This window comes from Dendropsophus ebraccatus, chromosome 7, assembly GCF_027789765.1.
Source record: "Dendropsophus ebraccatus isolate aDenEbr1 chromosome 7, aDenEbr1.pat, whole genome shotgun sequence".
In the NCBI taxonomy this organism is placed as follows: domain Eukaryota; kingdom Metazoa; phylum Chordata; class Amphibia; order Anura; family Hylidae; genus Dendropsophus; species Dendropsophus ebraccatus.
In genome coordinates this window covers 39,765,219-39,783,069 of record NC_091460.1, presented here as the reverse complement: position 1 = coordinate 39,783,069, position 17,851 = coordinate 39,765,219, and the positions used below count along the sequence as shown (strand labels likewise).

The 17,851-nt window shown below is 41.2% G+C and overlaps 1 protein-coding gene across 10 annotated transcripts in view; it reads right to left on the bottom strand.

Moving 5' to 3' along the window:
* Window positions 1–182: 182 nt before the first annotated feature.
* Window positions 183–17,851, bottom strand: part of ABLIM2 (actin binding LIM protein family member 2) — a 122,565-nt gene continuing 104,896 nt past the window's right edge. For 9 of the 10 annotated variants that reach the window (XM_069977371.1, XM_069977373.1, XM_069977374.1 and 6 more), the window contains 3 exons: window positions 16,957–17,021; window positions 16,737–16,817; window positions 183–3,808 (listed from right to left, as the gene is read on the bottom strand). In XM_069977371.1, coding sequence (XP_069833472.1) covers window positions 3,695–3,808; window positions 16,737–16,817; window positions 16,957–17,021 — 260 coding nt within the window. In that variant the 3' untranslated portion in view covers window positions 183–3,694. The remainder of the gene's footprint in view (window positions 3,809–16,736; window positions 16,818–16,956; window positions 17,022–17,851) is intronic. The other variant, XR_011363921.1, reaches the window with a different exon arrangement.

The window sequence follows — 17,851 nt, the reverse complement described above, 5'->3', positions numbered from 1 at the left end:
CAATGCTACAAAAACATGGCCACTTTCTCTCAGAGGCAACACGACTCTTGCCTCCAGTTCAGGTGCGGTTTGCAATTAAGCTCCATTCACTTCAATGGAACTGAGCAGCAAAACCCCGCCCAAGATGGAGACAAGAGTGGGTCTGTCTCTGGAAGAAAGTGGCCATGTTTTTGTAGCGCTGGATAACCCCTTTAAGGAAATTAGATCTCTATTCTCTTGATCATTGGCAGTCCCAGTGGTCAGACCACCACTGATCAGCCATTGTGGAAAGGGAATAACATTTAATCTTAGGATAGCCCCTTTAAGGTAATAAACTACATTGTTTGTTGAATGCAGTACATAACGCCACATCATGTAGGAATCCACCATATACATGTTATAGAGGTCACATGAATTACCTTTATATCCATCTTATAAGAGTCACATGAATGGATGGTATGGGGTCATACGAGAAGGCAAAATTCTGAAGGTAACATAATATAGTATCTTATCAAAGAAAGTTTCTCCGCTCCTCTGTTCCCACTATGCTTCTTAAACACATCCTTCAATGTAAAAAAAACCCAGCTTAAATCTGTCTTGAAATGCTTCAGTTCACTGAGGGGTCAGGTTATATGTTGCCCATAAGGGTATAAGGGGAGGGAGGAGGAGAAAAGGGAGAGTGACTTAGGGGTTCACGTGTTGGAGATACAGCTGACATTTGGAATCTTACAGGCAAGGCTCTATGGGGAAATGAATGCAAATTAACCCTCTTTCAGAAGGAAGGAATATTTTTAACAGTAGGTGACACTACAGAGACAGCTCCCATATATATGAAATGAATCATTACTTTTACATGACATCCCTGAATAAACTTAATCTGATCCCACGTCATTGAGTCACCTAGGGAGCAGATTAGAGGCTCAGCTGAGCTCCTATATAAATAATATATAGTAAATATTCATAATAAATATTTCATCTTCAATGTTAATTTATCACAAGAAGGACGAGGAGAACTGGCTGTATTATATATCTCTAGAGTTTATACTTCCCAATTACATCTTTTTAAATAGTATAATAATTTAGCAAATGTGATAATAGGGTATCACACTATTTATGTATATTAAGTTATTTTATATATTACTTTTATATATTTCCTTTTATACTTTATCCATATATTTTAGGCAGGGCATACTATAGCTGCCCTATAATATTCTGTTATTTTGGATTGTCCAGGCTGCAAATTTGTGGTCAAGGAAAACCTGACTATAATCTCAATTTCCTTGAGATTGGATGTGTCCTTCTCTAAGAACTTGGGGACAACTAGGACTGACCCCACAGATTATATTGCTGATGGTGTTATAGCTGTACCATTCAGCTACTAAATCACTAAGGTTCTATGGTGAGCATATCATCAATCCTATCTTACTTCTTTTTCCTACTTTTCTTATTCTTTCAAGGAATAATACATTCATACACAGAGGAACACCTATTGCAACAGCCAATTATTAATCTACATAGTTCTACCCATTACAAGAGTGGTCTCCAACCTGGGACTGACACTATAACCCAGTCAGATAATGCACAAAACCACTTCAATAAAGTTATTCAAGTAGTTGTGTGCATTATCTCACATATCATCCTCCAGCACATTGGGAGTTGTAGTTTCATGCAGGTTGGAGATCACAACGTTATGATGCAAATTAGAGTTAAAATAAGAGGACGGAAAGTCATACTGCATAGTGTTATATAGAAAATGCACACTTTTCTTGTAACACAAAATACGAAGCAGCTGAATTTACGTAAGAAACATAGTTCCCCCTACAGGAGTTTTAGAAGAAGTGCAGAATTATCTCAGGAAGAAAGTCCTTAACCCATCCATGTTAAGCTGATCACCCACATAAGATAGCCAAATGCTTGTTCAGCTATATCCTCTGACACCCTACACATGTATGCTCGGCTGGGCTGATCATGGATGTGTTCTAAATGGAGAGAGAAAACCACTACCAGGTCTTTCTTATCGCCCCCAAGAACAATACAAGGCAATACAACTAGAGATGAGCGAACCTGGAGCATGCTCGAGTCGATCCGAACCCGAACTTTCGGCATTGGATTAGCGGTGGAACTTGGATAAAGCCCTAAGGCTATGTGGAAATCATGGATATAGTCATTGGCTGTATCCATGTTTTCCAGACAACTTTAGAGCTTTATCCAAGTTCAGCAACAAGGAGTTGGGCGGCCACCATACACAGCAGATGGTTAGCTAGTAATATCAAATTTGGTGAGATCAGCTGACACAAGTATAATGTGTTTTTCTAGCTTTACATAAATGTGTAGGTTGTCACATACAGTCCAATACTGATACAGCCAGGACTAATCCCATGATCGGGCATGACAAGGGTTGTGTAATGAGAAGGCACTGACCACTGATATACTGCTGGATCAATATCTCCACATGTCCTGAAGTATGACCAAAAAATTTATAATGTGTATAATGTGAGGCTATTCCACAGAGGGAACACCAACTCCAATGACAATAGCTGGAAACTCTTGGGGATTCTTAAAGACCAGAGTTGTGAAACATTGATGTAGACAGTTATAGGATGGGGGATGCCTTAGTGCCATCTATGATGGTGGCCAGTGTCTGACTGGGGTATCTTGGCCCCACCAGAGGAAATAATCATGGGGGCCCATCAATGAAGAACCAGCGAGAAACGACATGTCAGTCAGTGTTAGTGCAGGTTCTAAAGCTGGGGGCCCATCGGAGGATTCTCCGGTCCTCTGGTGGGCCAGTCCAACACTGATGTTGCCCAGATGTGACCAGAAAACAGTTTCCTGCCTTACCACTAGAAGCAAACATAGGATTTCTGCATGGAAGTTACCAAGTCCTTTGGAACCCACAATAGAGGCATCAAAATATCCTCGATTATACAGCAGCGGCCGACTTTCTACATTGGTGTGCATCGTATACCAGTACCCATGCATTGGCCTTATAAGAAATAGTAGAGCTACAACGTTTTGTATTGCCAATACATATCTCATCAATGAAGGAGAAAATATCTAATCTGTATGGGTCTGTGTGCAACTACTGTAAGACGTCCGCTGCCACCCTTAAACTGCCAACATATAACATTACATAACCCCACCTTCTCCCTTACACAGTTTTTACTGTTACTAGATATATCCATAAGCTTATGAGAACGTGAAATGATGTATCTGAGCGGATTTCCAAGCCACATAGACTATAAAATAAACAATTATGGCCGCAAAGATGCCTGAGATAGCTTCTATAAGAAACCTGGTTATTAGATGCTAATGTAATATGCCAGTCATAGTGTTAGTGGATACATGGGAGCAGCAAGCACAAGCTTATTCTGGTACATATGAATTTGCTATCAGGTTAGTTAAGCTTTCATCTCGTAATAAACCACATAGAAATGAATGCAAACATGGCTCACATGCGAGTCTTTGGCCTTCATGTCACTAGATTGTGATGAGAGTTATGGATACATGGGCTATACGTAGTGTTGGACCCCTGACATGCAGCGGTCGGTGTTACAGTGTTCCAGGACACCAAGAAATATTGTAAATAAAGCAACATTGGCAGACATTGGCATGTTATAGGATGATGAGAGTACTGGCTGGCCCAATGGAACAGTCTCGCCTCGCTCTTCCAGGAGAAGAGTGTTGATAACACTAAACATGGCAGTTTTGTTGGCTAGAAAAGCAGCGCCTTCTTCTTCAGGTCATTCCTCTTCCATAACGCCAAGCGGTCAAATTGCTCGATGGTCATCCCAAAGACGTGTGCAAACTCCTCTGTTGACAGGTGTCTCTTCATTGTGGTCATAAAATTGAGGAAACAATAAAAAAAAGCCTTGTTAGCATTGTCAACATTTACTGAAATACAACATTCCTTTAGGTGTCTGGCTTACAATACACATTTTACAAGTCCCAATTTAAGTTTATGGCAGAAGGTTCCCCCAGTTTCACAAACACTTATATAAATGGCTATAAAGAGTGTCTCTTAAGGCCCTATTCCACGGAATGATTTTCGTTCATAAACTCGTTCCAACGACCGCTCGTTAATGATAATCGCTTCGTGGAATTGATGTACACGAGCGAACGACAAAGGCAAAATCGTTATATTGTCGTTCAAAATTGTTTTTCAGTCGAAAAAAATCGCTGGTCATTGAAGGATAATTCTCTAATCGGTTCGTAAAATTAGAAATCTTTAAGTTGTTCGTAAAAAGGTTTGAAAAAAAAGTAGGTGTGTCGTATGGTCATGATCACCCCGGCAAACGAATTAAACAACAATGTAACGACCGTAAAATAATTGTTACACTGCATATATCGTTCACGTTCCCACGTTATGTGTTATCGTTCGCAAAAAAAATGTTTAGTGATCGTTAACCTGCGGTCGTTGGAGCGAATTTATGAACGATAATCGTTCCGTGGAATAGGGCCTTTACTCTGGAGGACCCACAGTGTCCATATATTTCATAGACAGCCTGTTGGTGTAGATCGGAAATATGTAATGCTTCATATCTCCTGTGGGAGTGCTGTCAGGAAACTAAGTTAATAGAGGAAGATGCTTTTTTTCAGGATCCTGCATGCAGGACACGAAAACCATCATCTGCTGCCAACCCTGTGTCCCCTACTACCAAATGTAAAGCTGCACACAGTCTGTTATCCCATCCCCTGCCGCCATTCCGTATGCTGTCCCTGCTGTGCTGTACAAGTGTGCTGTGGTGAGCTCCCCCTGGTGGCCGGAAGTTGCTATAACGTACGCTCTGTCCCTACTTTGCATGTGACATGTGAATTCTTCTTCATGGAAAAACAAGACATCCCCTTAAAATAAGACCTAGTGAATCTTTGGGGGCAAAAATTAATATAAGACACTGTTGTATTTTTCGGGGTAAACACAGTACTGTCAGGTTTCCCTGCTCATTACAGCGGATAGCTGGGAACTCGGTGAACTGCTTACTGTCAGGGGACTCTTCTAAAAAGGAGGCATTATCCAAAGTGGATCCAATCATAAGACTAAACAAATGGGTAAGATAGAGAGCACTTCCTAGGGTTTTAGTTCCACACTTCGTTGGAGTACACACATCACAATGTCTTGATCGCACAGGGCAACCATTGATTACACAGAAAGATGTAGTCAGAGCAATCACATTCACTCACACTCTTTGCACTGATCATAGACATTACTGCAAGAGCAATATGTTACATATGATCGCCCCCTAGAGGTTACTGACATGTAGCTTCCTGAATTTTATCAAATATATGTAATATGGGATGGCTGGTACTGTATATAGTAAGCATGCCTCTGGGCAATTTGAGGGCTATGTGACTATGTGTCAGGTACTCATAGGGGCATGAGGGCTAGCATTCCTGTGAGCACTATGGCAGAAACTCATTTATAAATCCCATATACTGCTTAAATGGATCCACGAGTAATATTTACATCCAGAAATTTTATTTCCTCTTTATGTATTTCTTGTATTCTGGAATCAAAAGGATATCTGAAAAAGGGGATTTTTTTTTTTTACCGAAACACAAAACGGATAGAAATCCATGCATAACATCGGCTGTGACCTCACATCCCTTCATAGATTTGACTACAGGTGTTGGGCAGAGTTTCTTCTGGTTTTAGCACAACTATTGTATTTGTTTGGAAATATTTATTCTTATTGAAGAGATCCAGCTGGTATGTTAATTATTTAAAGCAATGCTTCATGGGAAAGGAAGTATGCAAATTAAAGGGGTATTCCACCTAAACATAACTGTTGATATGTTGCTGCCCATGGTGAGACTAACAATTCCTTCCATACTTGTTATTATCTACTCAGTCTCCTTCCCCCAGTTTTCAGCTGCTGCTTTCTGCTGAAGACATAAAAATCTGTGTATAAGCCTTTTTCTCCTTCTCCCCCTCCTCCCCCTGCCTTCTGAGACTGCTGATGTAAACAAGTCCCTGGCAGGCTTTATCTGCAACATTGTTGCTTCTTTATAATGCTCAGAGGGTTAATCTGAGGTCAAGTTGCTGATGAACTCACTGAGATTAATCCTCTCATTACAAAGAAGCTACAATGTTGCAGATAAAGCCTGCCGGGGACTTGTTTACATCAGCTGTCTCAGAAGGGAGGGGGGGGGGGAAGAGGGGGAGACAGAGATAAAAGCTCACACACATATTCAACAGAAAGCAGCAGCTCAGAACTGGGGGGAGGAGACTAAATAGATAATAACAAGTATAGAACGAATTATTAGTCTCACCATGGGCAGCAACATATCAAAAGTTATGTTTGAGTGGAATATCCCTTTAACTCTCCTCCAGAAGGTAGAAAACTGTGTCTAGAGATGAGCGAACCTCGAGCATGCTCGAGTCGATCCGAACCTAAACTATCGGCATTTGATTAGCGGTGGCTGCTGAACTTGGATAAAGCCCTAAGGCTATGTGGAAAACATGGATATAGTCATTGGCTGTATCCATGTTTTCCAGACAACCTTAGAGCTGTATCCAAGTTCAGCAGCCCCTGCTAATCAAATGCCGATCGTTCGGGTTCGGATGGACTGGAACCCGAACCCGGTTCGCTTATCACTAGTAACTACCCTGTAAGTCAATATGTGACAGATATAGGAGCCTTGAAACAGTGTTAGTGATATCTATTAAAACTTATGTTGCCAATATATAAGCTGGCTCATCACTCAGGACACACAACAATAATACCAGAGCCTTGGTTGTTGATATTGTGTCCAGAAAAATGTGTGGGTGGATTTTCGACACTCATTATTGGCAATCTATCCCAGGACAAGTACTGTATGGAAAACTCACTCAACATGTAAAACGTATTAATATGTGGAGAATGCTGCTGCGGTGAGATCATACTTGCAAAAGTAACCGCATCGTATGGTCTTTATTTCCTTTAAAACAAAATGTTGGCAAATATTCCTCGCATCCTGTGAAATGAGCAGAGCTTGGGTCAATTCCGAAGAATAGGATTTAATCAGGAAAGTAATTAGGACGCAGGTAAATATAATATGGCTCTGTAACTATCATGGGAATCGCAAGGTTAATAGTTGTAGAGGAGTGATTAAAACCAGGGAAGGGACCTGTCCACCTTCTGCAGTAGATATGATGCCTATCAGGAGCTCTTTGCATCTCACTTAGACATTATAGACTAATAAGCCTCTGGATGCCAGGGGACATTTGCAAAAGATCTAAGTGACAGTCACATACCCCCATTAGTTCCTTAAAGGGGTTGTCTAGCAAAAATATTTTTCTTTCAAATCAACTGATGTCAGAAAGTTATATAGATTTGTAATTTACTTCTATCAAAAAATCTCAAGTCTTCCCACACTTACCAGCTGCTGCATGTCCTGCAGAAAAATGTCATTTTATTTTCAGTCTGACACAGTGCTCTCTGCTGACACCTCTGGCCGAGACAGGAACTGTCCAGTGCAGGAGAGGTTTTCTATGGAGGTTTATAGAAAACCGAGACAGTCTCGGCCAGAGATGTCAGCAGAGAGCACTGTGTCAGACTGAAAATAAAACAGTAGCAGGACATATAGTAGCTAATAAGTATGGGAAGACTTTAGATTTCTTAATAAAAGTAAATTACAAATATATATATAACTTTCTGATATCAGTTAATTTGAAAGAAAAAGATTTTCGCTGGATAACCCCTTTAACCCTTTAAGGACATGGCCCATTTTCGTTTTTACGTTTTCGGTTTTTCCTCCTTGTGTTTAAAAGGTCATAGCACTTGCATTTTTCCACCTAGAAACCCACATGACCCCTTATTTTTTGCTTCACTAATTGTACTTTGCAATGACAGGCTGAATTTTTGCATAAAGTACACTGCGAAACCAGAAAAAAATTCAAAGTGTGGTGAAATTGAAAAAAAAAAACGCATTTCTTTTATTTGGGGGAAATGTGTTTTTACGCCATTCGCCCTGTGGTAAAACTGACTTGTTATGCATGTTCCTCAAGTCGTTACGATTAAAACGATATATAACATGTATAACTTATATTGTATCTGATGGCCTGTAAAAAATTCAAACCGTTGTTAACCAATATACGTGCCTTAAAATCGCTCCATTCCCAGGCTTATAGCACTTTTATCCTTTGGTCTATGGGGCTGTGCGAGGTGTCATTTTTTGCGCCATGATGTGATCTTTCTATCGGTACCTTGATTGCGCATATACGACTTTTTGATCGCTTTATATTACATTTTTTCTGGATTTGATGCGACCAAAAATGCGCAATTTTGCACTTTGGGATTTTTTTGCGCTGACGCCGTTTACCGTACGAGATCAGGAATGTGATTAATTAATAGTTCGGGCGATTACGCACGCGGCGATAGCAAACATGTTTATTTATTTATTTATTTGTTTACTTTTATTTAAAACCTGGGAAAAGGGGGGTGATTCAGACTTTTATTAGGGGAGGGGGCTTTTTACTATTAACAACACTTTTTTTTTTTTTTTTTTTACACATATACTAGAAGCCCCCCTGGGGGACTTCTAGTATATACACTTGGATCTCTCATTGAGATCTCTGCAGCATAGATATGCTGCAGAGATCCATGAGATCGGCACTCGTTTGCTTTCGGCTGCTGCAGCCGAAAACGAACGAGTGCCGAGCCGAGGACGGCGCCATCTTGGACGCGTCCCCGGCCGGCATCAGTAACGGAGATCGCTCCTCCGGGACAAGGTCCCGGAGGAGCGATCTCCCCCACTAGACACCAGGGAAACGTTGCCTCCGGTAATCGGAGGCAGCTGTCAACTTTGACAGCTGCCTCCGATTAGCTAATTAGCGGGCACGGCGATCAGACCGTGCCCGCTAATAGCGGCGGTCCCGGGCTACTCGCGGCACCCGGGATCGCGGCACTTCAAAGCGGGGCCGCCGCGGGGCCGCCGCGCGGCCCCGCTTTGAAGTGCAAGTGAGGACATATGACGTAGGGGTACGTCATATGTCCTTAAGAGGTTAATAGTATAAACAGCCACAGTGTCCAAATTAAAGGGGTAATAATAAAACTTTTTTTTTTCATTTCCTACATAAAGTTATATAACTTTATACTGTAATATATATATATATATATATATATATATATATATATATATATATATATCAAAGAAAAAAGTCCAGCACCAGGTCGGCATATACCATTAAAATTCCATACTTTATTAGACAATCTTCACATAGGACAGTAATAAAAGTTTACACGTTTCAGCGCTTCTCGCGCCTTGTTCACAACTGAAGCATGATACATACAAGCTCATATTGCTATATAAAGGGTAGTGCTGTACATCACATGACTAACATACTACATTTATTGTAAGCAACCTTCTAGCCATGCTTTCAATAACCTATATGATGTATGAGAAAAATTGGTTATATTCACTTCCCACTTTGAACTTACTCCTTAAGGGTTAACCTGCTTTCCAAGCCTGTGAAGTTTTTAACATGTGTTATATGGTTCTTAATTGGGGGTTAGTCATGTGATGTACAGCACTACCCTTTATATAGCAATATGAGCTTGTATGTATCATGCTTCAGTTGTGAACAAGGCGCGAGAAGCGCTGAAACGCGTAAACTTTTATTACTGTCCTATGTGAAGATTTTCTAATAAAGTATGGAATTTTAATGGTATATGCCGACCTGGTGCTGGACTTTTTTCTCTGGTATGCTGTGACCCTGGCTCCGGGTCTTACCGTGCACCGACGGCTATACCACAGCAGGTGAGCTGACCAACAAACAGACTTTTGCATATATATATATATATATATATATATATATATATATAATTTTTTTACATTTATACAATGACTGTAAGCAGTAAGGGGTGATACGGCCCTCTGCTGCCACCACTGGTTGTGTCAGGCACTGCAGGGCTGCACAAGTCCTGGCCACTTGCACAGTAGCTGACTGACAGCTATCCCCGCTCACTCTGCTACACTGTGCTGCGGCCGCATCGCTACTGACACAAGCTGCTTCCCCAGGTCTAAGGTCTATTCTAATGATAACAAGTATTAAAGTACACATTAGGGAATGCTCAGTATTGCTAACTGCATAGGGCTTGTGCATCTATTATGCTAATGTAGCCATTGGTGGCAGCACTGGTCTGTGTTGCCTCTTATTACTGTTAATGTATAAATGTGAAAAAAAAAAATGTTTTCTACATTTTCTTTAATAAAGTATATTACGAGGTTAAACAAAGTTATAAAAAAAATTAAAAAAAAAGGATCATTTGTTGGGATACCCCTTAAAGGCAACTAGTCATTTTGCGCTGTACCTTTTGCTTTCTCTACCAGTATTTCTACACTATCTATACATTTACTAGGATCGCCAGTTTTCCCCAATATTACTACAGTTCAGTCTTATAAAGCCTTTTGATTGTAAGGAGTATATAACACCCTTGCAAGCCCAATTCCCCCAATAACAAAGGGGATGAAACCAACAAGGATGACCTCCAATCTCCGAAGCAGAGCAAAATCTGGCTTTTTTGCATCGAGCAATATAACAGGCCCTGCACCAATTCACATTTTTAGATTTTTTTTTCTTTTTGCTAATTTGAAAACTGAAAAGTTTATCCTGAAACGTTTAGGAGGTGAAAAGCTTAGTTGTAAATTCCACGTTGGGTTAATGGTAGTGTTGAGCAAATCTGTTGCAATGTTTGGGTTTGTCAACTTTATCTGAACTGGAATGCCTGGTGTTTGGTTCCCTGTTTGATGCTTGGAGTTGGATGTTGCCCCAGGGGTACCAGGAAAACATTTACATAGCCTATGGCTCTATCCATGTTTTCCGGGACTTCCTAGAGTGGCATTTAACTTCTGCAGCCACGGGGAACCAAGCGCTAAGTATTGCAGTTCGGATAATGTTGACAAACCCAAACATTTTGACAGATTCGCCCAACACTAGTCAATAGTAACTTCAGGTTGTTTTTCGTTGCCTTAGAGTACCATCCTCTGGGGGCTTTCCTATAAAACAGGGATCCCGCTCCAAGGCCTCTATAGTACATGCTTGGTCTAGCTATATGGTACATACAGACTTGCTATCATTTCACAAATGTTAGCCTAAAGCTTCTCTAGGTATAACTATATAATATGCACTGCTCAGCAGTTTTCCATGGTCACTCTGCTGATCCCGTTTTTTTTAATTTTATATTGATTCAGGTGTTCAGCATCATGATGTTCCTCTCCCAAATACCCAGCATTAGCGTTCCCGTCACGCATGGCTGTCGTATTTATTATTATCCCCCTGAACTCCGGGACATCCCTAAATCTTTGATCTCTTCTAAACAGCTTAAGCCAAGGCCACACCTGCTCTAAGATACGTAGATCAAGAACCGCACTGAATAAACATAAGTGCCGCTAAGGATTGTTAAGTAGCAACATGTCCTATTAAGAAAAGGAGCCAAGGGGTCTCTTATCTGTCCAAAACAAACCAAATGTCCCCAAACATGAGTCCTGATTAAAGGGGCGCTTGTAACCTAAGTGGACAGCGGCTGTCAACGTACCCCCCCCCCTATTATGGTATAATGAGATATATCCATTCATGAATTCCAGATGTAAAAACTTCTCTCACATTCTCCGCACTTGTGAGATGTCTCTTTTTTTATTTTTTTTTATAATCCTGGCTTTAAAAAAATGGAATGAGGCTGTGAAAGCAAAAATCCCTTGCTGAGTAATCAGGAGAGGAACACATTGAAGTGTTTAAGGGAAGAAGAAGTACCAATCTGAATAAACAAGGTTCTTTGTGAGTGATGTCCAAAATCCTCAGGGGCTGCTTGGCACGCTGAGGATATTATGGAGAGGACAAAGAAGAAAACAACATTTGTAGGTTTTGTGGGCATCACTATAGGCCTCCATTTTCAGTAAGGCTGTATTACACACTGACCCCTATCCTATGGGAGTGCTGATATCCTAGATTTGCGTGTGTTTAATAAGCTTTTTACATGGCTGAATTATCGGTTGGGCCGGGATACATGAGCAATCGCAGGATGGTCAGTGCGGCCCATGCGTCTATCAATCCTCGCCCACACAACAGGGCAATGCACAGTTATGAGCAAAGATTTTTCCACCATGTGATCAGCCGACAAATGAGCAAATTCTTGTTTAACAGATGATCGCTGGGCCTATTATACAGGGCCCTAAATCCAGAGTATGCTGAGCTATGCTTGGGCAATATAATTTTGCATAAGCACAAGCTAAACCAGTAAGAAAATATATAAGGGGAGATTTATCAAACATGGTGTAAAGTGAGACTGGCTCAGTTGCCCCTAGCAACCAATCATAGTAACATAGTAACATAGTAAATAGGGTTGAAAGAAGACAAGAGTCCATCAGGTTCAACCTAGGAAAATCCTACTGTGTTGATCCAGGAAGGCGAAAAACCCCTATGGGGCAGAAGACAAACGCCCCACCACAGGGAGAAACTCCCCCCCCTCCCCCGACTGCAATGGCAACCAGAACAATCCCCGGATCAACGTATCACCAGAAATCTAATGCCCATAACTTGTAATATTATATTTTTCAAGAAAATCATCCAGGCCTCCCTTGAACTTATTTAATGAATCAGCCATGACAACATCATGTGGCAGAGAGTTCCACAGTCTTACCGCTCGTACAGTAAAGAACCCGCGTCGATGCTGATGATGAAATCTTCTTTCCTCTAGACGTAGAGGATGCCCCCTAGTCATTGTTACAGACCTAGGAGTAAAAAGACCACTACAAAGATCTCTGTACTGTCCATTCATATATTTGTACATTGTGATCAGATCGCCCCTAAGACGTCTTTTTTCTAGCGTAAATAACCCCAAGCGTGATAACCTGTCCTGGTACTGTAACCCACCCATTCCCTTAATGACCTTTGTTGCCCTCCTCTGCACCCGCTCTAGTTCAGCTGTGTCCTTCTTATATACCGGTGCCCAAAACTGTACACAGTATTCCATGTGTGGTCTGACCAGTGATTTATAAAGAGGCAAAACTATGTTCTCATCTTTAGCATCTATACCTCTTTTGATGCACCCCATTATTTTATTAGCCTTGGCAGCTGCTGCCTGGCACTGATCACTAAAGTTGAGTTTACTGTCCACCAATACCCCCAGGTCCTTTTCGGAAGCAGTGTTACCCAGTGTTTTATTATTTAGCACATAACTGTACTTATTATTTCTATGGCCCAAATGCATAACCTTACATTTATCCACATTAAACTTCATTTGCCATTTCTCCGCCCAAGCCTCTAGCTTCTCCAAATCCCTCTGTAATATGATATTATCCTCCTCTGTACTGATTACTTTACCCAGTTTAGTATCATCTGCAAAAATGGAGATTCTACTCTGTAGCCCCTCTACAAGATCATTAATAAAAATATTAAAAAGAAGTGGACCCAACACTGACCCCTGTGGTACCCCACTAGTAACTAAAACCCAATCTGAATATGTTCCATCAATGACCACCCTCTGTTTTCTATCACACAACCAGTTACTTACCCATTTGCATACGTTTTCCCCGAGTCCCAGTATCCTCATTTTGTAGACCAACCTTTCATGCGGCATAGTATCAAATGCCTTTGAAAAGTCCAGATACACAACATCCACAGCCTCCCCCAGGTCCAGTCTATAACTTACCTCTTCATAGAAGCCGATCAGATTAGTCTGACAGGACCGATCCCTCATAAATCCATGCTGGTGCTGCGTCATAAGATTATTTTCATTAAGATACTCCAGTATAGCATCTCTTACAATCCCCTCAAATACTTTACCTACTATAGATGTTAGACTTACAGGCCTGTAGTTTCCAGGATCACTCCTTGACCCCTTCTTGAATATTGGTACCACATTAGCTATGCGCCAGTCCTGTGGAAGAATCCCTGTCGTAATAGAATCTTTAAATAATTGGAATAACGGTCTGTCCAACACAGTATTTAATTCTTGCAAAACCCTAGGATGGATACCTTCTGGGCCCGGTGACTTATGGATTTTAATGTTTTTAAGGCGTCTTCCCACTTCTTGTTGTGTTAGGCAGGTGAGATTTATGGGAGGATTAACATTATCCCTAGTCATGTCATCTGTTATGGGATTCTCCTCTGTGAATACAGTAGAGAAGAATGTATTTAGTAGATTGGCCTTTTCCTCTTCCCCCTCCACCATTACACCAAGATTATTTTTGAGGGGACCAACATTTTCGGTTTTAAGTCTTTTGTTATTTATATAGGTGAAGAACATTTTGGGATTTGTTTTACTTTCTGTGGCTATCCTTCTTTCTGTTGCTATTTTTGCTTCTTTTATTTGCGTTTTACACATTCTATTCTTCTGTCTATAGTTGCTCAATGCTTCCCCACCACCTTCTTGTTTTAGTAGTCTGAATGCTTGTTTCTTATCATTTATTGCACCCCTTACAGCTGTAGTTAACCACATTGGATTTCTCTTATTTCTACTACGTTTATTCCCATATGGTATGTGTCGTTCACACGATTTACCCAGGATGCTCTTAAATATGTCCCATTTCTCTTGTGTACTTTTATTTCTGAAGGCATTGTCCCAGTCTATGTTCCCAAGGTCCTCTCTTAGTTTTTGGAAATTAGCCTTCCTGAAATTTAATGTTTTTGTAGCCCCTCTGCTAATCATTTTATTGAAGGATAATTGAAAACTTACTATGTTATGGTCACTATTACCTAGGTGACCCCCCACCTCTATTTTTGATATTCTGTCGGGCCTATTGGTTAAGATCAGGTCCAGAAGGGCCCCCCCTCTTGTTGGTTCCTCTACTAGTTGGGAAAGGTAATTATCTTTTACTATTTCCAAAAACACGCTTCCCTTCCTGGAGCTGCAGGTTTCTGCTTTCCAGTTGATATTTGGGTAGTTAAAGTCCCCCATAATAATGACTTCCCCCTGCTTCGCTGCCGCATCTATTTGTCTTATAAGAAGATTTTCTGATTCTTCCACTATACTTGGAGGTTTATAACTCACTCCTATAAGAATTTTATTATTCTTTGTCCCTCCCCTTATTTCTACCCAAAGAGACTCCACATTATCATCACATATATCCTCCCACAGAATAGGCTTAAGGCATGATTTAACATATAGACAGACCCCTCCCCCTTTCTTATTTTTACGGTCATTTCTGAATAGACTATAACCCTGGATATTAACGGCCCAGTCATAGGTCTCGACCAGCCATGTCTCGCTTATCCCCACTATATCATATTTCTCTTCAACCATTATGAGTTCTAATTCCTCAGCTTTATTAGTGAGGCTTCGAGCATTAGTATACATACATTTAATATATTTGTCCATATTCCCTTTCCTTTTATCACTAGTGACTATTCTAACCCCTCCCGCCGCTCCACCCCCAGTTCCATAATCTAGGCCCAGCTCTCCATCTACTCTGTCTTCACTTACTATATTGTAGTTGCCCTCCCCCCCGGTCCCTAGTTTAAACACTCCTCCAACCTCTTAGCCATCTTCTCCCCCAGCACGGCTGCACCCTCCCCATTGAGATGCAGCCCGTCCCTACCGTAGAGCCTGTAACCGACCGAGAAGTCGGCCCAGTTCTCCATGAACCCAAACCCCTCTATCCTACACCAGCTCTTGAGCCACTTATTTACCTCCCTAATCTCCCGCTGTCTCTCAGGTGTGGCTCGTGGTACAGGTAATATTTCGGAAATTTCGGAAAGATTCCACCTTTCATTCCTCACAGACTCTTTGGAAAATGAAAGCTGGAATCTGATTGGTTGCAAGGGGCAACTGAGTTTCACTTTACACCATGTTTAATAAATCTCCCCCAAATTTTTTATACAAGACTAAAAAGAAAAACATGAATACACACATTACATATATTTGGTTTCTTCCTGTGCATAATTACCTACTCATCCCAAAATGAGTCGCTCCCCCCCCCCCCCCCCCGATTTTATGATTAATAAATTGAATGCTTCATCAAATCAAATATAAAAATCTACAATCCAACAAGAAAGAAAAAAGTGATGCCACTGCCTGGCTCTCCACTAGATGGCACTATCTTGGTCCGGTATGTGGTGGTGCTCAATCCGAAATAAACATGCTGTATGAACAATGAATAAAGGATAAAAGGAGGCACTCACCAGCAGTGTATTCAGACCATCCGGCTTTTATTGCTGTGCGCAGGGGGAGCGGGGGAGACAAGGTGGGTGACCGCAGTTTCGCGGCTTAGTGCCGCTTTGACGATAATCGCTCCGTGGGATATAGAGAACGATCAGCCGATGATCGTGTGATCGGTTGATCGTTCATTTAGGTTCAAACCTAAAATCATCGGTCGCCACCCGCCCATCGCTACGTGGAATAGCGGGCGCGGCGGGCGCCCGACGATTTCACAAACATCATACTTCTCCTGGTCCCGCACCCAGCAGCTTCGGAGCAGCCTGTGTGAGCTGACAGACCGCTCAGCCAATCACTGGCCGGGACCGCAGTGGCCAGTGATTGGCTGAGCGGTCTGTCAGTTCACACAGGCCGCTCTGAAGCTGCTGCGGCGTGGGACTGGGAGAAGGAGAAGACCTGCAGCCTGGACAGGTAAAGTATGAAACAAGGGCTGCAAGGACATCGGTTACAATGTCCCTGCAGCCCTCGCTAAACGATTGTCGGGCTGTGGAATAGGCCCAGTAAACGAGTGCCGATCTAGCAGTACTAGACACAGGCTCTGAATGAGAGTGGCGCTGTTGCTGGAAATTTATTTATTTTTTTACTCACTAATGTAATGACTATAAGCACATAGAGCTGCTATACCTCCAGTCTGGTCCGGTCTACATCCTTGGGTAGCTTCACCCGCACTTGGTTTGTTACAATCAGCATTTCATAGGGATAGACCTACGATGGCGAAACAGAGAAGAAGCTCAGTCACGTGTCACCCCTGCTGTTAGATGACGAGAAATGTAGTCTTTACATACTTGAATCCATAATGTCACATACAATGGTTAGGTCATAAGAAAGACATAGACAGTATAACCTTGTGCGGGAGAGGTGAATGGGTGGAGTCTATTTGCTCTGGCCTCACGCCTCTTACCTTGTACTCTGTGGAGAGAACATATAAAACATATATGAACCCAGATCTTTAGTTTTATTTATATGAATGGTGATGGTGGTGGATTATCCGGTGCCTATGGAAAGTCTTCATTACGGTATTATTTCTATATGAACCTTCCGTCTAACACAACCGTAGCAGAAAGACAGCGGCACAATATTTGTAGATGAAGCATGCTGGTTTACTTTCCTTTTACATGTTATTTATGTTACTTAATGAGAAGACATCAATGTATAATGTTAGGGATCGTGTTCCGAAATGTATATAAATGTATTCATGAAATTAATGTGTATGTATACGAATTAGCACATTACAGAGGTACAGAGGAAGTTACTGTTTATGTGTGGCTAGACAGGGGTTTTGTTGCAGTTTCAGGTACTTTGAAGTGATTGTCTACTTTATACAACCCCTTTGTATATACATCATTAGGTATATCAATGTAGTACTGGGGGTTTATGTTTGCACTCCTACCTTCTCTAAGACAAAGTAGAGATTCACAAATAAGATAGATAGATGGGTAGGTAGGTAGACAGACAGACAGACAGATAGATATAGATAGATAGATAGATAGATAGATAGATAGATAGATAGATAGATAGATAGATAGATAGAGAGAGAGAAAGAGGTAATAGACAGATATGAGATAGATGGATAGTAGCAACAACTACACATTTGTCTTCAGACCCTTTTACATTTTTCACATTTTCTTATGTTGCAGCTTTGTACTAAAATTTTAAAAATAAATTAATTCTGCATGTAATAACCAATAATTAGAATGTAAAAATACAAGTAATTTTTTTTGCCAATTTATTAAAAAATA